General features: G+C 41.6%; 2 protein-coding genes across 3 annotated transcripts; one reads left to right on the forward strand and one right to left on the reverse strand.

The window, feature by feature from the left end:
• Nucleotides 1–300: 300 nt before the first annotated feature.
• On the forward strand, nucleotides 301–14,826 carry trpc1 (transient receptor potential cation channel subfamily C member 1). Of its 2 annotated transcripts, XM_022767121.1 has the most exons (14): nucleotides 301–466; nucleotides 666–835; nucleotides 1,774–1,928; nucleotides 2,100–2,201; nucleotides 2,322–2,524; nucleotides 3,505–3,636; nucleotides 3,850–4,045; nucleotides 4,691–5,021; nucleotides 7,029–7,168; nucleotides 7,656–7,805; nucleotides 12,565–12,749; nucleotides 13,015–13,216; nucleotides 13,582–13,776; nucleotides 13,931–14,826. In XM_022767121.1, the coding sequence occupies exons 2-14, from the start codon at nucleotides 670–672 to the stop codon at nucleotides 14,156–14,158; spliced, it is 2,385 nt and encodes a 794-aa protein (XP_022622842.1). In that variant the 5' UTR covers nucleotides 301–466; nucleotides 666–669; the 3' UTR covers nucleotides 14,159–14,826. The 2 variants fall into 2 exon arrangements, with proteins under 2 accessions (XP_022622842.1, XP_022622841.1); XM_022767120.1 differs by lacking the exon at nucleotides 301–466 and having other exon boundaries at nucleotides 487–835.
• On the reverse strand, nucleotides 14,773–22,884 carry pcolce2 (procollagen C-endopeptidase enhancer 2). Its single transcript, XM_022767122.1, has 9 exons — nucleotides 22,697–22,884; nucleotides 22,282–22,390; nucleotides 21,584–21,839; nucleotides 20,178–20,302; nucleotides 19,784–19,920; nucleotides 19,515–19,678; nucleotides 18,390–18,473; nucleotides 16,348–16,515; nucleotides 14,773–15,950 (listed from the first exon to the last, which is right to left on the reverse strand). Exons 1-9 carry the CDS (start codon nucleotides 22,831–22,833, stop codon nucleotides 15,820–15,822), a joined length of 1,311 nt encoding a protein of 436 aa, XP_022622843.1. The 5' UTR covers nucleotides 22,834–22,884; the 3' UTR covers nucleotides 14,773–15,819.
• Nucleotides 22,885–23,011: the final 127 nt, after the last annotated feature.

Here is a 23,011-nt window from a genome sequence, read left to right on the forward strand (position 1 = left end):
TCATATACATGCAGACCACCTGGAGCCATAGTATATATATTTCACACAGCCCAGCGCTATAAACTACACAATGACCAAACATGTCTATAAAATCTCATCTCCATCACTTGCAAGTATCTGTAAAACCTACTTTTGCAGTATGAGGATTGCTAGACTGTATATCTGCATCTGTATACACAGTGAGATTGACAGTACAGAGCTGCGCTGAACTGAATAGCCCTGTTACATAATCATAAAGCAGCGAGGCTTTACGCCTGCGAAATGAACGAGCAGGTGGAGGAGGAAACATGCGCAGTAGAAGCCCCGTCAGCAGCATCAGGACCAAAAAGATCCCCAGGATCCTGCGATGCGAGAAGATGGTGCATGTAAACACGCCGAGGGAAACGTTTAGTCAGCCTGCGGTCTCCCCGTATTTCTGTTGAATCCGAGTCTTAAAGTCTTTTAGTGCGACAGGAGGCTAAACGAGGTGAGTTTTTTTTTTTTTTTTTGTAGGAAGCAGAGGCAGCAGCAGAGATGCGACGGCAATAACAACACTTTGATGACATTGGTTTAGTCTCATGACGACGCTTTAAGCCTCTGCTGCGCTGCGACAGACAGCTGAAAGGACTCCTCTCATGTCATCCCATCTTGACGGGCTTTCTTGTGTAATGGTCGACGGTTTCTAGTGGGATGCACATCAGTGTTTGGCCGTACTCGCTCTCCGTCGTAATGGCAGCTCTGTACCAGGGCACGGACGCTTCCTCTCCGGATAAATTTCTGGCCTTGAAAGACGTGAGAGAGGTGAAGGAGGAAACGACGCTGGATGAGAAGCTTTTCTTGCTGGCATGCGAGAAAGGTTTGTTATTTGTGTCTTTGTTTTCCCCATCAGAGTTAACCCAATCTTCTATTCCATTGTTTTAAGCTCAATTTGATGTTTTTTAAGATCATAGAAAAGATCTTATTATTGTTGGAATCAGGTTATTGCTGTTCAATATTGATCAATCAAGACATCCCTGCAGTATTACATCTGATATCAGCAGGCCTGCATGTATTGTTGGTAAAATACACAATGACTAACAGCTTGAGAGAGTTCCAGCAGGGTCACTGCAGCAAGCAAACTGTCACATCACTTTTTTTTTTTTTCCTCCAGTGAATACTTCTCACAGCTTCCTACATGTTGGCTACTGTGGATATTTGCCCACAGAGGTTAAGATATATTTAGCTGAATGTCTGCTCTTGTGAAAGTTTTTCTTCCTGGTCTGCTGTCTTTTGATAAGGAAAGTTGTAGCGCAAACAAAACTAAAGTGTGACTATGCAATATGCAGACAGTACAAGCGTAAAATAGCAAAGGGGCATGGGCATTCTCAACTAGTCAGATGGGAGGGGGAATGTTTCATTGATAAGTTAAGAACATTGCACAGGCAGATACTGTTGTAGGTGTGCAGACCAGTAACTGCCAGTGTGACCATATAAAGTCTCTCTAAACATGGCTCAGCAACAGAAATTGTCCTTTGAGGGAGATGTTATTGTTATACCCCAATGAGGTTAAGAGGCCTGCTGGAGCTGAGCCTGCTCTGTGAGACTGTTTGCCTCATGATTGAAGCTGTGTGTGTGTGTGTGTGTGTGTGTGTGTGTGTGTGTGTGTGTGTGTGTGTGTGTGTGTGTTAGTGTGTTTCCTTGGCGTCACCCGCAGATGATACTTCAGTAGCTTTTATAGACCTGACATATGCTAGAATTCGGTAAAGTGGATTCCATTCATCGTATCCCGCTTAGTTTTTTTGGCGTGCTCCTCAGGCGACTACTACATGGTGAAGAAGCTCCTCGAGGAGAACCGACACGGCGAGCTCAATATCAACTGCGTAGACGTGCTGGGCCGAGACGCCGTGACCATCACCATTGAAAACGAGAACCTAGACATCCTGCAGCTTCTTCTGGAACATGGCTGCCAGGTAGTAAAAGCACACACACACACACAAACACACTCACATTCAGCACAGAATAATACACGCACAAGATGTCACTTTTTCAGTGTTATTATGATGTAAGTTTCCCGCTGCTCTGTGCCCTGTTTCGACATAAAATCTGCCATCTGATAGTTTGTCAAACGGTTGTTCCTGTAGGGGACAGATGCCTTGCTCGTGGCCATAGACTCAGAGGTGGTGGGAGCTGTTGACATCCTCCTCAACCACAGGCCCAGGCGATCTTCCAAGCCCTCCATTGCTGTGAGTCTCCTTTTTCTTTCATGAAAAAACACTATGGATGAAAAGAACAGGCTAGTATAATTCATTTTTTCTTATAACCTCTGCACAGTATTTTAGATTTTTATCTTCTTTTCATTTTAGAAACTGATGCAGCGGATTCAGAACCCAGAGTATTCCACCACCATGGATGTGGCTCCAGTCATCCTGGCAGCCCACAGGAACAACTACGAGATCCTGACTATGCTGCTGAAACAGGACATCTCGCTTCCCCGGCCCCACGCCGTAGGCTGCGAGTGCACGCTCTGCAATGCTAAAAACAAGAAAGACAGCTTACGACACTCCAGGTACGGGCCTCCTCCATCAGCTAGAATTGAGAAAGTGTTATAATACAAATGGTGTTGACTTTGCCCAGATGGCTGCATTAAGCGCCCATTGATCTAAACCAGAGGACCAGTGTTGCTCTGAATTATTGTTACTTGGAATGGTCAACAGCACTTTTATCTTGCAGATGATGCCTGCATTATTTTATGTGATGACTGTTTTGGTCGCTGCTCTGGTATGTTGGGGCTTAAAAACAGCTATGAATCATTGGTCTGTCAAGTGAAGTGTTCGGGAAAGGTTCTTGTAAAACATTGCGGCACCTTGTTATGATGATAGCATCAGTTTGAAAATGTCATCTGGTGAGAGATGAGCATCTGGAGAGAGATGGGTTAGAAGTGAGTTATGTCTTGACTTTTGGGAAATGCTGTTATCCTTTTTCTTTTTCTTTTTTTTTTTTTTTTTACAGTACCATGAATGTTTATGTGGGAGTACTCTCTTTCCCTGTGCTCTCTGGTATTGCCAAGCTCAACTTAGCTGGTTGTGGTATACTCATTTTTCAATATAAGTAATCGTTTTACACTGAAATATGAAATCACTACAAACACTTATTTAAGGAAAAACAGCAAAAAAAAGAGCTTTAAACAGCAGTGTTTCCGTTGGGAGGTAGTGATTCTTGCTTTCTGATACCATCTTGGACTTGCAGATGAGATTTTGCTGATCTCCTCTGCTAGACATTTTTATTCTCTCTGCAGGGCAGTGTATCTTCCCACACAGTTCACTAAATGAATCAGTCTGCAGTTTGGCTGGCAAACAGCACAGAGGTCAAAGCAGGTACAAATGAAACAGCAAGAGGACTGAATGTTTCTCCATTTTCCCTTTTTCTTTATCTCTCCACCTCGACCTGTTCTTTTCTCCATCTGTCTCGCATTTCTTTTCATCTCCCCCTCTTTCTTTTTCGCCATCCACCTCTACCTCCTCACCTTCGCTGATCTTCGTGGGTCAGATTCCGCCTGGACATCTACCGGTGCCTGGCCAGCCCCTCTCTGATCATGTTGACTGAGGAAGATCCCATACTCAGGGCCTTTGAGCTGAGTGCAGACCTCAAGGAGCTCAGTCTGGTCGAGGTGGAGTTCAGGTACGATTGCTATCGGCTGCTGCACGTCCGTCGGTCATGTCAGAGCAAGTTCATCTAACTTCTCTGCACATAAAGACTCGGGCATACAGAGAGAAACACGCTCACAAACATATGTACATACACGCTCACAGACCCTCTTCCTTTATAGTCCAGAACAGATAAGAATCCTAATCTTTCATGTCGTCTGCTTGTATCTGATTTCTTTTACTGAAGGAATGACTATGAGGAGCTGGCGAAGCAGTGTAAGATGTTTGCCAAGGACCTGCTGGCTCAGGCTCGAAACTCTCGAGAGCTAGAAGTTATTCTCAATCACACGTCCAGCGAAGATCACATTGACAAGAGAGGCTTGCTCGAGGAGCGCATGAACCTCAGCCGACTTAAACTCGCCATCAAGTACAACCAAAAAGAGGTTAGGCAGGCAAAATCTGCAGCTGTCACATCAATGTTTGAATGCGAGGAACAAGCCAATCTGCAACATAAGTGGGTTGAGCTATTCTGCCCGATAATTTCATTTGATAAATGTTCACAGATTAGTGCAGAGATAATGATGTAACTATCCGTTATTAATGTTCTCTTATTTAGTGTCTTCATCTTGGACTAAACATCTGCTCCAGTACAGTAGTGCTTGTCTTTGGGAAATATGAGTTTGGCAGGATAAAGTACTTCCTCCAGGCAACAGCAGTCAAAGACGAACTAGAGCTTGGAAGTTTGAGGCTGTGGGGCAATTTACAGCTGGGATGGCTCAGAGTGAATAGTTTGACTCATATATCACAGTACAGCTAATAGCATAGCATTGATTCCTTTTGGAGAAGTAACACAGATAAGGTTCTTTCTAAAGGTTGGATTGGAAAACTACTCACTTATTCCTGACTCCTAATTTATTTCTTGGCCAACAGCATGTGTGTGGTTGCTGTGGTTAGAACATTGCCGGGTTACTTAAAATCAGCTATAAATAATACACCTAAAATTCAGCCTGTAATTTATATATTATAATCACTATCACTTTCTCCTGTATATACGTTCCTTTTATCGTCTCTTGTTGCCCCTTCCGCAGTTTGTGGCTCAGTCCAACTGTCAGCAGTTCCTCAACACCGTGTGGTTCGGGGAGACGGCCAGCTACCGGCGCAAACACACCTGTCTGAAGATGGCCACAGTGCTGAGCGTAGCCATGCTCTGGCCGCTGCTTTCTGTCTGCTACCTTCTGGTGCCGCGTTCCCGTGTTGGCCAGATCATCCACACGCCCTTCGTCAAGTTCATCATCCACAGCGCCTCCTACTTTACATTCCTGCTGCTGCTGAACCTCTACTCTCTGGTCGAAGGCAAGAAAAACACCATGGGCCCTGCATTAGAGATGATTGATTTCCTGCTCATCCTCTGGATCATAGGTCAGCTTTTTACCCAGTAAACCACATAGTCATGTGTGTATGCAATGTGCAGAGTGTCATGTAATGTATGTAGTTATTATGGTGTCAGATTTCTGTCATTAAAGAATTATTTGTCTCCAAATAGACACAATAGAATTGAAAACAGAATAAGATTTCAATCATACAAATGAGAATTTAATACAATTAAATTTCATAGTGGAGTGAAAATGAGAGATTCCTGTTATGGTCTGGCCAAAGTCCAGTATCCTGTATCCATAATCCTATCAGGCAGAACATGACAAACAGCTGGTTCTATAGTAAACGACAGAGAGCCTGGTTTGACTGGATTAAATCTCTCAGTTCTGCTTCTAATTGAGCTCTATAGAAAGGAACTGTGGCTTCTTCTTTCTCCCCAGTGGCCCATCCGAGTGCTGCTATCACCGGACTCAGCACACACAAACATGCATACATGCAAACATATATTTGCACAAAGACAAGCATGGGCACAAGCTATGTTATCAGATGAGGCTGGATAGTGACAGTCAGAAATCCCTGGGGAAAGGCCTCTCTACCTTCCTCCTCTGCCAAGAAACCATTAGCATGATCATTCAATCACTTTAATGGCCCTGCCTCAGCATTTGTCTCATGGCTGCAACATCCTTCCCCTGTCCACCAGACACTAAACACGATAACCACAGCACATTGGGCTGGATTTCATTGCTCTCGTTGTCAGATTGATAAATCATCCCAATAACTGCACCTCACAGTTTATAGAAAGGATGTAGAAGCAATTGACTTCTATTATTCAATGTTATTAAGATGGTGGCGGTGTAATTTGCAATTTATTCTGTATATTGCAGGAGTAAGATCAGTAGTTGAGTCATTAGACAGAAGTGTAATGGGTTATTCCATGGGCCGAGATAACCCACCAGAGGGCCAAAGACTCTTAAGTACCGCAAAAGAGCAGCATCAAAGATAAATTCCAACAAGTTCAGCAGTTTTTTTCCTCTGAGGTTGCCTCATTGCAAAACAGCTTCACTGCAAGATGTGATGGCAGTGGTGCAGGTTTTACGCTCTACGCTCCCTGCAGCATCAACACAACATCCAAGATGAGTGAAATAACAGGAATGAGATTGCTAATGATTGAAATGGTATCAGGATGTGAACAAGAGCTATTACATTTCCTACACGTGCTGGGTGTGTACAGACAGCACTCACAAGTCAAAAAGCAGCTTGTCATTCACTCTGCGTTTGCATTGTTCTCTCTTTCTCCCACACTAACCCCTCCCCCTCGCTCTCATCTTTCCCCTATTCCCTCCATCCTTCTATTCCCGTGAGCCAGATGCCTCACATTAATGTGGAAATCAGATGCTCTGAGAAACTATGAGTGTGTCTGTGTGCTGGTACATACATGTATGTGTGTGTTTCATAATGTGTCTCAGTGCGTCGCTCGCTGTCTACGAGTGTGTGCGCTTTGATTTCTGCATTAGATCTCAAATTCAGACTTTCCGTAGTATCAAGATCCTACTCAGCAGGCTAAATGAATGGAAATTATTCAGAGACAGAAACAATTCATGTGTGAAACAATACCTTAAGGGATTTCTATGCCAAAGGCTGTCTGTCACTCCTCGGCTTAGTTTCTGTTGTAACCATGGACACCAATAACAGATGAGTCAGGTTCAATCTATTGTAATAATTTCTGAATCAAGGCATAGAGAATATGCCACTAATGTCTCAATTTTATTATCCCTACTGTACATTCAGAATTGATGAAATTCCATTCCAGACACCAATCTTTATTAAATTCCACACACTTCTCTAAATCCCACAGATGACATGTTTTCAGCACATTAATCTCTGATTTCTGTGTCTCATACATTCCTGTTTTCCCAGGGGTCCCTCTGTGAGATGACTTACGGCTGAATCTGGGAGCAGTTTTGAAATGTTGACAGCTAGATACCTTTTTTTTTTTTCTAGTGGTGTGTGTATATCTGTGTATGGTGACTGTGAATTCCTGCTCTCCCATAGGGATGGTCTGGTCGGATGTGAAGCGTCTGTGGTATGAAGGGCTGGAAGACTTTCTGGAAGAGTCAAGGAACCAGCTGAGCTTCGTGATGAATTCCCTTTACCTAGCCACCTTTGCCCTCAAGATTGTCGCTCATAGCAAGGTAACTACACATTACACACCTTAGATTTAAGAGATAAATAACTGCAGGTATTTTTTTTTCTTTGCCTGCTTGAGAAGTCGAGTCCTTTTTTTACACAAACCTGAGGTATCTAATAACATTAAAAAATGTTCTATTCATATTATACTCAACGGAATACTTTCATATTTTTGAAAAATATGCTTATCTGCCGTGTTGCCAAGCATTCAATAAGAAGGCATATTAAATGTGAAGCTACAGTCTGCAGCCGATTAGCTGTCTGGCAAAAGAATCTTTTTACCAGAACCTCTAAAGCTCACGACTTAAAACATTGTATCTCATTAGTTTAATCTGCGAAAAAGCCTGAGTGTAAAGACAAGACAAGTTCTCCCTGTTTCCTGTCTATATGCTAAGCTAATTAGTTCTGTACAGATGTAGTGGTCAGTATCATCCTGGACTGTTTGGCCGCTGTATGCTGCATGTTTCTGAACGTGTTTTGCTTGTTCTGCAGTTCAAGAATGTGGAGGAAACAGAGAGGAAGAACTGGGATGCCTTCCATCCCATCCTGGTGGCTGAAGGCCTGTTTGCCTTTGCCAATGTTCTCAGTTACCTGCGACTCTTCTTTATGTACACAACCAGCTCCATACTGGGACCTTTGCAGGTAAGAAAGCAGCAGGGAAACACTCGAGTTTTTCAGATTTTGTAGTTCATTGGTAAAAGCACAAAACTAACATTTTTAGAGTTATAGGTTTGATTCCTTGTAAAGCCAGACATGCAGTAAAAATATTTCATTGTGATCCCTATAGGGTTTTAAATCATGTATCTCTTAAGCACTTTGGATGATAAAAAAAAAGAGCAAATTCTTATGTAATGATAATAAAACTGCTTCCCTTTCCATCCTTCTCTCAACATCGCCACGCACACACATACACCACCCACTCTGTTCCTCTCTGTGTAAAGTGTGAACACTCAAAGACAAGCCCACACTAAACATCACACCAGCTGTGCACAGCAATATCATAACCATCCTCATAAGTGTGAAGCAAAGGCATAGTGAAGTGAGGAAGTGAATATGTTCTGCTGTAATAATATGCTCATAAAAAACTGAACACAACATCATAAAGCTTTCCAGCTTAGTTACCATATGTATCATCGTTTCCATTATCAAAATGAATGAGAGCCTAGTTTACAAAAGAAATTATTATTCAAACTAACTTCATCTTATTCAAAGCTGGAGGAGCTGTGTGTTCGCCAACATCACATTTTCGTCAGATCTGCAATTGATTTTTATCGCAATCTGGCTCATACAACAATTCTGATCCATTGCCAGCTTCACAGCAAATTTGGCTGCCTGGGAATAAAGGAAGAAAAAGATAATGTCATTACATAACATGTGATCAGTGACAGCTGGAAAAGTTTAAAATGTATGGATTTATTTTTGATTGTCTTTTGCAGGCTGAGAAAGCAGGTTTTTAAATCATTTTAAAAACTGATAACTTTAATAACAAACATTATAAAAAATTATAATCATTATGAGTGTAGTACATTAAGAGCAGATTTAGGTCTAAAAAAAGATCCAAGTGAAAAGTTTTTAGTAGATTTTTCTGAATCCTGGAAAATCTGTTCTGGATTGGCCTGATTGACCCTCACTGTTTATTTTGCAAAAGATTATGGAAATGATTAGCAATACACTTACTGATCTGCTTCATGCCTCTCACATCAAACAAAACTATTTCAATTTGTAAAAAGCAAACACTTCATCTTGCAAGAATGGGCATTTTAGGGCTTTTATGGTCCCTCGGACTGCCTAATGTGTCCATATCTCCCCTTTATTAGCATACAACATTAGTTTACATGTACAGTATGTGAACATGAATGTCATATCGATATTGTTTTTCACATCTTATTTGATCCCTCTCATTGATTTATCCATTGCCAATGTGTTTACTGCTTTCATACATAACTATAAGACTGTTGCCTTTCTTTAATATGGCTAATATGGTTATTAATTTATTGAGGATTTATTTGTGCTATTCTTTTTTTTCTGATGGAAGAGCAGTATTCACCTCTTACCTGTGTAAATGGTGAATATGTGTAAAACTGTGCCGGTAAAAGCCTAAAGCTTCACATGTTTCAAAAAGTGATTCACTTAGCAAAGTTTGTGTTTATAGTTCTTGTTATGTCACTGTTTTTCCAGCTTTCCAGTTAAGCCAAAAATCTGGTTTACATATTTTCTTCTCAGGCTCCTCAACAATTTCAGTGCCATAGGTGTCCCTTTTTATCACATCATGATATTATGTATCATCCAGCCAGCTGGCAGAGAGAGTTTGTAAAGCTAGCCAATGTCTGACTTTGTGCTGGCAGCCTTTAGGATTTCATGTTTCCCTCGTGTGTGACTTTATGACATAAAGCAGCCTTCAGGTGTGCAGTGACTTAGTCTATTTGTAGGGATACCTTCCTGTGATTAAGCTGAGGACGTGTTTGTGGTTGACTTATAAAACACTATGGGTGCCCTGTAGATTGTTAACGAGGACTTTTCAGCTATAATCTCCTCCATCTTTCTGCTTCCCTCCCTCTTTTTTTTTCTTCTCTTCCATCTTTTTCACTCACTCACTCTGTGACATCACTGTCTGGCTTGGCAAGATGGAAAAATTATTAGCTTTGGAAATAGATGTGGCTGTGTTCGTGGCCGTGCTGACACTCACATGGCAGACACACCTCTCTACTAATGCACACGCGCCCACACATGCACAAACATACACAGACAGTGAGTCGGTACTATGTGGGTTGGAGTAATGCAGCTTTCTCTGATTCCATCCTTCCTGAAGAGGCCAGCTCACATTTCTGTTGGCTAGTGCCCCCTACTGAGGTTGGAAAGAGTGACTGAAAGTGTGAATGTGTGTCTGTATGTATCTGCTATCACCAGTGTGCACGCACTGAACTCACTCATGGCCCAAACTTAACCTCACTGACAGTATTAATTTACCATAACCGATGGCACACCAGGAAGCATGTATGAGCATGAGAAAAAAGACAGAGGTTATGCCCCAGTTCCAAACTAGATTCTGACAAGTTATTGAGTAGTGTGTTTGCACTGTAAATGTAACTAAATTAAGTATTCTAAATGTGGCATTAGTGGATACTATTACCCTACAATTTATAGTGAAAACAAAATGTGGGAGAGACTCACAGCTGGAAGAAATTTTAAGCTAATGAGGAACAGTGTTGAGACAGCTCCAGGAACAAAAAATATAAAAATAAAGTCTTTGGACAAACAATTTACTTTCGCTTTGCTAAATTTAATCGGAAATCGAGTCAATGGATTTATAGAGTGGATTTAAAAACAACAAATTTCAACAAAAATGTTCTTTACAGGGAAATTGCAGTGAAATGCATTAAAATAATGAAAGAGGATAAATATTAATTATAAACATCCATTGGTGCCCACTTTGTATTTCTGTTACGATAGAATGCTAAAGTATATAATTTCTTATATATAAACAGCCAAAATAGTATATTATGCTGGCAAATTAATGTGTAGTGAATGCTTTATTGGGTTTTTTAGCAGAAAGTGTTTGTTTGTGCATCTGTAGATGCATTTGAGGTACCTTAAATGTATTAGACCCCCCACCTCCAGTCAAGGTTAAGAGCTACTGACCTGCTACATTCCTGCTCTGTTTGTACAGTAACTAAGTTAGCCTACTTGTCAGGCAACACCTCAGCTCCTAAATCAGACATATACAAAGTGGCAGCGGAATACACTGGGGGGATTTAGACATGACAAGAGAATGAATCACCCTAATAGACTATCCCTTCTCCTCAAACAAGCTGCCTGGGTTTCAGCGCAAACACTCCAGTCGCCATTCACCTTGAGGTGCAGGCGAAGTGGTCATCCCTCACACTGGACACCGTGTGTGTTTGTGTTTTGCAAGGGCGAGTGTGTTCTGACCTTGTTTGAGCATCTCTAGGTCCTAGTAAACAGATAAGCCACTCAGGTCTATAAATAGTGGGTTTCAAATGGCGTGAGAAGACTTTCTCTGTCTTCGAGCGCTCTCTCTGGCATCCACCTTGTTTGTCTGTCGTCCCTCAGGTAGGGTGAGAGCTCTGCAGCTGCCAGAATATGTTGCCTTTTCAACTTCCTCTGGGAATCGCTGCTAAACAAGAACATGGGGGGAAAAATAGCTACAAGTGGTCAGAAAGTTTGCTTACATGGGATAAGTGTTGAAAGAGTACCCAAACATCACACTCAAGTAGAAATATACCGGAGCTACCTTGGTAAATATGTCAGGTACAGATGAAAACAATGGTTTAAAGAGCTAGTAAGGAAACCGAGGTTTTAAAATAAACTGAAACACAGCTCATTCTACATATCCAAGATATCAGAAAGAAAAAATACCCAGTAAGCTAATCTGATCAATTTTTACTACTCAAAACCATTGCATCATGTGTATTTTCCATGCTATATTTAAAGGAGAAAAGGACATTATAAACATACTGTTTTTAAAATGTCTACCCTTTAATTTAATCACTGCTAAGCTATGCTGATGTGTCCTTTTAGCTCGGGCTAAAGGGCTAACCTAGCTAGCAGAGACTGTGCTAACATTGATTGAAACAATACTGTTGCAGTTTTTCTTTACTTATATTGAATAAGTTGGTGTTATAGTAAATAATAAAGCATTATAATGTCACAGTCAGAGTCCTCTTCAAGGTCATGTTAATGCAGATGCCAACCATACACTGGCTATGATGTCAACAGACATTTTTTGCCACACACATTTTGATGTATCATAGTAGGAAAAGCACAGGTGTAACTCATAACGTTAATTCCATTGGCTGCATTCCATTTAGGTGTTTCCTGCTGTTATATAGCACAACTTACTGTGACAGCTGGAATGGAATATTTCCAGTCGTTATTGCTATTAGTTTCAACCGTGTCTTTCCTGCTAAACATCAAAATGCCTGCTGGGATAATAGTTATATAAGTTTATTTCTGGAGTAATGCCTTAGGCTAATTCTCAAAGGTTTGCAGCTACACTAAAGCTACTCGAGAGTAAAAAGAAAATCTAGTTAATCTAATCTAGTTACATCAACGCTGCAGACCACATTACCCTGAATTCCAAATGCATAAGTCAAAGGAGAATTTGATTTGAATCCTAAAAATATGAAGACAAACATACTGCTCTATCTTTGCCATATTTACTTCTCAGCTCTTCAGAAATCAATTAAACTCTGCACAGATTAGAAAAAAATTCCAGATCTGACCTCAGCTACCCCCCCTTGATGGTTAATGAGGATTGCTGGAAACACTGGCAGAAAACTGACTATGAAAAATAGAAAAAAAAGAGACTCGTGTCTACTTTATTAGATCAGATCAGACTAAGCAGCACATGTTTAACAGACAAATATTAATCTCCCACCAGATCTCCATGGGTCAGATGCTGCAGGAGTTTGGAAAGTTTTTGGGCCTCTTCCTGCTGGTGTTATTCTCTTTCACCATTGGACTCACCCAGCTTTATGGAAAAGACCATAAAGACCCAGACAAGAATCCACCCAAGGACTGCGAGGGCATCTTCTGCCAGCAACAGAGCAATGATGCATTCTACACGTATGGGCCAACCAAAGTCTGTCATTTTAGACAGTGATGACGACCGTGATGAATGTTCAGAATACTTGTTGAGAGATGTTAGAGGTTATATATATGTGGCTGAGTAAACACAGCTGGTACCATAATGACTGTTTTTCTAATGCATGATTTAAGTGTAAAATTAGATGTCATCAGAATATGTTTTTCAGGTTAAACTGTGCAATGCATCTGGCAGACATGTTGCCCAAATGCCCAGTTAAATCTATCTGCTTCTTCCATTTCACAGGTTTATGGGGACCTGCTACGCTCTGTTCTGGTACATATTCTCCCTTGCACATGTTGCGCTCTTCGTCACCCGCATCAGCTACACAGAGGAGCTGCGCTCTTTTGTGGGTGCCATGATCATAGGCACCTACAACATTGTCGTGGTTATTGTCCTGACCAAGCTGCTGGTGGCAATGCTCCATAAAAGCTTCAGACAAATTGCTGTAAGTGTAAACAACTTTTGGCCCAAAGGTTTCTCAACACTGTCATGGGTAATTTAAATTCAACTGTTGTCGTTTACTGTTGATTTCACTTTACTGTAACACCCGAAATGTTGCATATGTGTTTAATTGTTTTAGTCTTTGGAACCCAGCTGCACATTTTATGCTTCCTTTGAACCGCTGTTTGATTTTCATTATGCTTGAGAAAACAACTCCTTGTGCAAAAAACAAAATCCATTCCTTCAAAGATTTCCACAGAAATAGTGGGTCTGCATCTTCAGAATTTCTTCTAGAGAACAGCGTGTGAAAGTTAATTATCTCACATCCCTGTGTTCTCGATGTTCTTCTTGGCTTTTGGACCTCTGTAGAATCACGAGGATAAGGAGTGGAAGTTTGCTCGGGCCAAGCTGTGGCTTAGCTACTTTGATGACAAGTGTACCCTGCCACCACCGTTCAACATCCTCCCCTCCCCAAAGACTGTGTGCTACTTGGTGACCAGCATGAGCAAGTGGATCTGTTCACATACATCGAAGGGCAAGGTGAAGAGACAGAACAGTTTGAAGGTAAGAAAAATTGTTTGTGAAAGCAAAAAGGTAGTAGGCAAATGGCTGCCAGGAAGGGTAAATCCAATCCTTTCCTGTAATCCTAAAACAATGGTCATCTGTGCTTTTGTGCAATTTCACCAATCTGAATCCCTTCACTGTTTTTTCTATCCAGGAGTGGAAGAACCTGAAGCAGAAGCGTGATGAGAACTACCAAAAGATCATGTGTTGTCTGGTTCACCGCTACTTGACCTCCACGCGCCAAAAGATGCAAAGCACAGATCAGGCCACGGTGGAAAATCTGAACGACCTACGCCAAGACCTCTCCAAGTTTCGCAACGAGATGAGGGATTTGCTGGGCTTCCGGACGTCCAAATATGCCATGTTCTACCCGAGGAGCTAAACAAAGACCAGATATCTCTCCCCCTCTTTTCCCCTCTCCTCTTGACAAAACCTCTGCTTCTCGTTTATCTGGGATGCTGTGTGACCCGAGCATGTGCAAAAACTCTGCTCTTTGAAACAGAGAGGCAAACTTTTAAACCTGGAACTTAACTAGAAAAATACATATTCTCCACCAAAGCCCCCAGACTCAGGCCCCCCTATGTATTATTCAGCTATTCAAACTTTTTTTGTAAATAAGGAAAGCCATTGTTTTCAACAGAAAGACAAATAAAGACTTATGGAAAAACTTGACCTGCTGGGGCTTCAATGGCTGATACATTTTCCTGAATGCAGATCCTGCCTCTGAGATTTGAACTTACTTGCTGCTTTGTTTTCTCTCTCCTTGAAGACTGTTCTCTGGCCGCTCAGGTGTGAAATCTTGAAAACAGTCAGCTGTTCAGCCAACTTCCCAGCAGTCCAGTCCATGTGAGAGTCACATTACACACACCTGATCCTTTCTCATGCTTAGCAGAGCGTACTTGCCTTGACTGATCTCAGCTGACCAAGTCAAACATTATTTGTCATTATTTGGTTTCCAGTTGAAAGTTCTTGTACAAAGACGGCAAACAAAAAGGAAATTGTTACAGGAGTTTTATTTGGGCAGATGAAAACAATAAAATATAAATAATATTCACAGACTTTTTCATATGAAAATACTTTTCATTTCACACCTCTTCCTTTAAAAACAATGACAGTAAGTAAATGAAGTATGCCGATGGCGGTGCTTTGCATCTGTAAACAAACTAAAGAAAAGAGCTTTAGCTAGGAAGGTCCTTGTTTGTTTCACATAAAACCAGCATAAAAATCTTTTTAAAAGAATCATGTATATATTAAATATTGCACTTCAATCACCACATTTAAAACTTACAAACCCTGCCCAGTAAAATCGAACACCGTCAAAATTATCGGCAGGTTGCTAACATCATAATTAAACCTACAACAGCTGTAACAAATCCCCTTTGAATACCAGTGAGGTTTGAGATATTATAATTATTGAGATATTAAGATTATTCTGCCAGATATTGTTGTTTAATGAGCTAAACTTATATTGCACTCTATAGCCTCAAAGGAAAATAAAATTGACAGGCAAAATATAGAAATATATTTTTATATTAATGGTGCCATCATAGGATTTCAGAAAAGATGTACAGACTGAAAATTTTAAACAATCTGATTAATGTTTTGTCTTATGAACCACGAGTCTGCGAATTGCTACACACCATATTCTGGGCTCCTGTTACTGGCTACAGTATAATTCCCTGCTAGGGATATGACAGGAATGTGACTAAGCGGAGTGTGAATGGGCTGAGGATAGGGATGGAAATTTCAACTGATTTTGTCACTGATTAATCTGAGGTTGCAAAAAAGACTAGGTTGTTTAATAGAAGACAGACTGGAAGGTCTTAATTTCATCTTGTTTATCCTTAAACCCCGCAGTCCTCAGCAGAATTAATAAATACAAAAATCTGAGTTTCCCTTAATTGAATGAAAATGTCGATTTGAGTTTTGTGTTTCCAGATTTGGTTTTTTTTGTGACCTGTGTTTATGTTGTTGAGAGTTTTGCTTAATTGTTTCCATCCACAGCTGAGCCTCAGGCACACCAGTCCGCAGAGCTACTGGAGCTCAGCACCGCTTGTTTTTCAGAACGCTGAGTACTTTCTGGTTCTTTGTCTTAAACGCCATGACGAAGTGCTGAGGGGCGATTTTCCCCCGGCCCTCCTCGTCCACCTGGCCCATGAAGATGTAGTTCAAGCCTGGTGAGGTCACACAAAAAAAACCTGAATGCAGTGGCGGAACGGCAGAGACATTCAGGGAGGCCAAACATCAGAATCTCCACGGCACGCGGCGCATGTATGCTATATGTTTATATGCATACATATAAACATATTGAATGCTTGACTGTTTGGACAGTGAGTTCTTCTGCTCACCTCACACTTTGGGGCGAGCTCCGTCAACTGAGTGTGACGGCACAGCAGAGGAAGCAAACTCAGAGCCATAGGTTATTCAAAACAGTCAACCAGGAACTGCTGCATAGTAATTATCATCATTTAGATAATGAGCAGCTTTCTGCAAAAGTGATTTTATACATCAGAAAGTATATTCTGAAAACCAGTGAGCCAATTCAATTTTACCAGCGCGATGTACACTCACCTCTTCTGACAAATGGGCACTTCTTGCACAAGATAATGATCTTGGTGCTCATGGTCTTTCCTGCCTGCTGGATTGCCAGAGTGCCTTCTTTATACACGTTGATAATGGAGACAGTGGCGTACATACTTCCTCCTCTCATCACCGCCGTGATGACAGTCCCGGTTATTACTGTCGTACACACACAAAAAGGTGATGAAAAATACAATTAAACATACACAAGTGCAGAAATTCACCTGTAAATACACTATGCATTACATAAGAACACACTGTCTCATAAAGAAGAATAAAATTTAGTCTAGGCACCAGAGAAGTCAGCGATGCAGGCTAAGATAAATGGAAGTCTAGGTTTCGTGTCTGGATGGGATTTGGAAATGTCAGGCTAATATGTGTTAACCTAATTTAAAGCAAATGTTTCAACATCAGAGTGATGAAAGCCAGAAATTTACAGTGGGGACTTTAACAGAGAAACAGGTGCAGTAAAGGGAATCTGCTTTTTTATTGATATCATCAATAATCTGAGGGAAATGTGAACAATGTGTGGTAACTACGCTTTAATTCTTGTCTTTGAAGTGCACCCTATCTGTAAAGATGTCATGATGAATTAACAGCACAGGCTCTCAACATTTCCTTTCAGGCCTATAACACTCCCCTTATGACTTTTTAATGGCTCCTTCATCCACCCACAAGCGAATAGCTCCTCAAAAACCCACATTAAGGATATAGTTGACTGTAGTTTTAAGACTAGTTTTAAGATGAGCACCTAAGAATATGGCCTGTGACAGAAGTCACAAGTAAACGTGATTTTTAATTGTCCAGCAGACAGCTAAAATGTTTTGTGTGAGCAAAAAGTGACCCAAAATTATATATAAAACACATAGTAAATTAGTGCTTTTGCCCTCAATATTATTTTTGTGTTCTAGTAAGCAAAAACAAGTAAGACAGGCGATTAAAAATCTATAAGAAATCATCTTATAGGTTGAGTCTTTTCTTTCTGTTGGTGCTAAAAATGTGACAAACATGCAGGGTGAAGTTACAGTTATTTCCTGTTTAGTCTGACCAGGTCTCCAAAAGCACAAAAAAAAAAAAAAAAAATACAGTTTTGTTGTTTGGACTTGCAGACCATGGAGGAGACCTGATGTTTAGCGGTGGCAACAGAGTGATAGTGATGGAGCCAGTGGAGCGAGAGGGAATCACGTCTCATACAGCATGAACAGGATTCTTTACACTGATGGTACCAATATGTCTGGACTTCACATACTGTCTGTTTCATTTCCTGTCAGGGATGAGACTATCCAGAGAGCTGCCTGTTTCAGTAATGTTATTTTATCTGTTGCTACTGTTACACAAAGCAGCGAGCTGCTTTTGACAATTCAAAGTGCATGAAATTCTGACTTTAAGTGTTGATTAGACAAACTATGTTTAGTCTACTGTCTCCCCTGTTCATTAAAATGTGAGGTAACATGTCGTGTGCTGGTTCTGCCACCACATCACACGGGCGACTTTTTCCACATGCACCACCGCATCGCTTGCCTTTCCTCAGTTCCTGATGCGAATCCAAGCGAGCTCTTTGAAATGCCAGTCTAACGCATGTGGTAAACATCTCCGAGATGAAAACACCAGAGAGCGGGAGCGTAGCAAACGGTGGCCGAGCCTGAATCAACACGTTCATTTATCAACAGTCTCCCCACAGTCAGAGACTGAGCGCGCGTGTGTTTACACTGGAGGTAACTGCGTACTACTGTATACACTCCTTCACTTCCTGACAGGCTATCAAGGAAGTCTTTGAGATGTGCAAGGAAAAATCAGAGGAGCAAAGACAGTGACATGATCAGGACTACAAACTGCGTGTTAGGGGAGCTTTGGCTGCTGATGCTTATGTGGGTTCTGCTGACGTAAATCTCAGGAGTCTCTGTACTGCTCAGGTTCAGACTGTGTAGGATTAGAATGTATCTAACAGCAGATATGTTCAATAATAGCTGGAGAAAATCAGTGACTTCTTCTGTGGTTTAAATAAATTGCAATAAGTGCAGTGATGTTCTTACCAAAATTGCTGGAGCAGTAATTGCTCTCAAGTGTTCCCCGTCTTTTGCATTTCTGCTGGCACAGGGCGACAGAGTACTTCAGAGCTGTGGAGACACACACACACACACAAACACACACAAGAAAATTCAATCTCTGTAATTTTGCCTGCCAATGATGCAAGCATGTAAGTTATGGCTGCATCTGCTTCTACTGTGGTTTATTTCCAGAATATTCTCAGTAACACAAGAGTCTCTGGAAATGAATGACTGTCAGCCTCAGAGACAATGTACAGTGTGAAAAACGGCGAGATAATGTGACAAGTGAACATCTGTTTTTAGGGTTAGACATAGTAATGAGTCCATAAAGGAAAGCACCAAGACTTAAAGAAAATACAAGGTGGTTGTCTAAATATTATTCCTACTTGAGAGGGGAAAGTCAAGGAAGATAGGCCAACCAGAAAGCATTGTCACAGTATGACATCATGGCAGGGAGGTGCCAAAATATCCTGGCTAGACTTAGGGAAAAAACAACAGTGTGTGGGAATGCGAGTTTGAGTATGAAAATGAGCTGTGATTGTGGCTGCAGACACACGCCCCCCACACTGTATATGGGCTTGTTTTGTGTACAGTTTACACAAGAGGAACGTGAGCAAAGCACACCGTTTTAGCATATGCTGTGTTAAAACGTGCTGCTGTTGGCTGCATCTATAATCCGTCTTACAGGGGAGGATGATGCATCACAACAGCACATTTAATAGTGAAGATCCACTGTTTAGTTTGACTTTAAATATTTTATGTAAACAGAATATTTGTACTTATGTTAGCTACTTCTTCAGATGTGGTCTAAATCAGCTCTGATTCAGAATTCATAATCATAAGCAGAGGAAAAAGAGCTTTGGAGGAGTTAATTGCCTCCACATTGTACTGTTACTTAAGCATAACACTTCACTTATTCGCTCTCTTGCCCAGATCTGCTATCGGAGGCAGATTCCAGATCACCCCGTTGTGTTTAAAGCGAAAGATAAACCCCACATGTGAGCAAGAGAATCCAGTATTACAAAGCCAATATAGTCTCATAGCTACATCAACAAATACAGATGTTCGAAGTCTTCCAGAGGTTTTTATTGGATAAAAGTTGCTACCTACGTATGGGCCTGGTGGTGACTGGTTGTGTGGTAGTGGTGGGTGGTATCGTGGTGGTGGGGAATTTCTTTGGTCTGAACTTGTAATGTCCAATGAAGCCGTCTGCGGTTAGACTGAGATCAGACAGGAACTGGATAAGGAGCTGGTTCCCCTCGGAGAACACAGGCCTGCAGAGCAACACACACAACCAGAGGGAGGGTAAACTGAGATGAAGTCATACTCATGGATGTTTTGGTTAAATTGAAAATCTTCTGCATGACGGAATCACCTACGCTGGGGGGCTGTCTCCGCAGTATTTGCCAATCCTCTTAGCATCGTTGATTTCTGCCCCGTTGAAAATGGAGACGTGATCATAGCGGCAGTAGTTATCTCTTTCCACGTCAAACTTCTCAAACTTGACTTCAATAATCTGCAGGAAGAGAAACAAAAGAAAATCCTTTTTCAACTGCCATAAGCTTTTAATATCAGACCTGGGCGTTAGATTAAAGGCTACTCTGTCAGTTGTGGGTTGATGTTGTCCACACCCATTATACACTGAGTTGTATTAAAAAGACAGTATAGGTAACATATTCACTAAAACTCAATTTGTTTAATGATCACTACCCATTGGGAATCTACATATCACACCTCCTTTTACTAATGAAAACTCATTTTAAACATTCTGACCTGGTTCTTTGGTGCCACTATGTGCCAGGAGCAGGTGACTCCAGCTGGGTAGTCCTTCTCAGGCCAGTTGGGGGTTTTGAAAGTCCCAGAGGGCTTGTCCAATCTGCCTCCACAGTACTGGTCCCCTGTGGAGAAATGACTGACTTTAAACTTGGATCATCATCAAAACTCTGACTGCACAGTTAATCAGCAAATCATCATTTATGTTTCTTGAAGGAAATGGTTGGAAATAGATGGTGTAAATTATATGATAATGGAATGAACCACTTGTCTACTTCAAAAGGCGCTCTCATTGCCTTCTTTGTTATTATGAGCACCCTAAAAAGCAAGTCATCCACTAGCCCTGTGCAGTTTGCGGTTTGAAAGAGAAGACACACTCCCAGTTCCGTCAAACATCTGAGAAACATCAGTGTAATAACCCCACAAGCTCTTTAGACTGTCAAAGAACTGAATCACTTAAAGGCGTGTTTTCTTTTGTAACATACACTTAGATTGATGTTTCCTTTCCAGCATGTCTAAAGAAGTACAATTTAATGCAATCGCAAAAATAGACACTTAACAAACAGAGGGCATGTTGTGCTGTACAGTTTTGACAACGCTCAGAGACAGTATAGCAACAGTTTATCTGCTACCATCCACTGTGTAAGAGCCAGGCAGGCTGGTTAATAGGCATTGTCCACTGCAGCTGACAGCTCCTTGGGTACAGAGAACCAGTCATTAAAATTCCACAAAAACAATAGACGAGGCTTTTGCAACCCTGCAGAGAGGAAACAGTTCATTCAACTCAGAGTGATACTTCTGACCTGTGCTTACTGCTGAAGTGCTCCAAAAAAAAGTTTCAGCGAGACATTCCACATCAGACTGTGAGAAGTGTTGAGATGTTGCTCTCTTTTCGTCAACATGCTGGAACCTTAAACTGATAGCCTCGTCTCAGACACATGCAATCCCCAAAGGTCACTGACTTTTACTGAGAAAGACAGAAAGAAAGAAAATCTATACTCCCTTTTATTTTTACTTTGTGTCTGCATCCGGTGGAAGTGTTTCACTGATTTATACAAAAGCTGAGCTTAAGGGGGGAAATTTCTTTCTTTCTCTGTCTGGGCATTGTGGCAATGACCTCACTGAGGCGATTCATGTTAAACAGCCTTGTTAATTTGCTCTATAAAGATTGACCTTCTGCCCAAACAGACGCACTCCCAGGCCAGTATCAGATTCCTGTATGGAGTGAAGTCATGACGGAGACAAAATCCCACGTGGCTCCGTATTACATGCTTGGGTAGTGGCAAGATATTCTCTACGCAGCCGCTACCCTTGCACCCTTGGCACCTATGAGTAAAAAAGCAACATTATGAGGAAGCTACCGAAGAAGACCATTCCCCCAGCTTCTTCTTTCCATGTTGGCCTACCTCTCTCATGCGGGTGGGCAGCAGAGAAAACAGCCAGGAAGCCACTCCCAGCGGTGTTGGCATCAGATACCATCTGCAGGAGCATCTTGTTGCCCGTGGAAACCAGGGCTCCTGGCTTGAATGTCCCACAGAAGCGACCGAGTCTCTGCCCATTGGCATGCCCGCTGTAAACATCAACATAGTCGTAGCGGCACAGGTTGTCGCTCTCCAAGTCAATAAAGCGGAATGACAGGACCACCACCTTACCCTCAGGGACCTGGGTGGGAATTTAAAAGAGAGCATTAAGGCCAACTTTCACATTACTGATATTATTGAGTGATAAAATGACACCATACACACACACCTTCCAGCAATACTGGATAATATGAAACAATGATTTACACATGATATTACATTTACTAAACCTGATACTTGTGTGGATCAGGTTATAATTTCAGCCTCAGCTACACCATCAGCTTCACTGTTTCAAAGTACAGTAGTCTAAAGGAGCCTGTCAGCAAAAACTTGCTTAAGCTGGCTGGGGCTGTGGTTAAGTATTTTTAGAAGGAAATTAGGAGTTTGGGGTTAGTGAAAGAGTATCAGATTGTGCAGCTGTTTGGTGTGTTTTTAATTAACAATTTAACCATCAATTTGATCACTGTCATTTTTCTAGGCTATGGAAAGAAAGCAAAACATGTGAATATGAATATTAGACTCACTGTGATTCTCCACACACATTTGGTATTTGGAGGGTAAACTCCTGGGTACCCCTGGCTCCCGATTACTCCAGTATCCCCTGTGATGTTTCCGCCGCATGTGAAGGTTGGTCTAGGAGGAGGGGGGGAGAGAAGAATGTTTTCTAATTTCCATATATCAAATGAGGATGCTGTGTTCAAACAATAAACAGGTATAGCCATTAAAGACAGCCTGCGGTTGATTTTGACACAGATTTAATTCCTCGCCAATGCGCCACATGTTCTGACTGGAGGCAGCGCAGACTGCAGAATATTCCTCTAGATAAACTCCAGCTCCTCCACAGACTACACGGGATCCTTGACACCTTGCGCACTGATAAAGCTCTCAAATTAATTTAAAAAATAAAAAATAAAAATAAAAATGTAAATAAAGGTGTACCTCTGCTGAGTCTGCGCACAGACCTCTGCCAAAAACAGTAGACTCCATGCGCAAAAAATACTGCATGTTCTCCACATTGTTGGGTTAACAGAGCAGGCGCTTCGCCTGTTTTCGCCCCGTGGCAGCATGAATGGCATTGTGTTCAGCAGCGCAAACGGTGGGGAAAAGTACCCAGGAGTTCCTGCGGGGAGTTTCAGTAACTGCAAGCTGGAGCAGATGAATATAGCGTTTGTTCTGCGTGGTTGGAGGGAGGGAGCACAAGCTGCTGCTGCCCCCCCCCCCCCCCCCCCCCCAAAAAAAAAAAAAAAAAAAAAA

This window comes from Seriola dumerili, unplaced genomic scaffold (genome assembly GCF_002260705.1).
Source record: "Seriola dumerili isolate Sdu_G_001 unplaced genomic scaffold, Sdu_1.0 BDQW01001124.1, whole genome shotgun sequence".
Classification (NCBI taxonomy): Eukaryota; Metazoa; Chordata; class Actinopteri; order Carangiformes; family Carangidae; genus Seriola; species Seriola dumerili.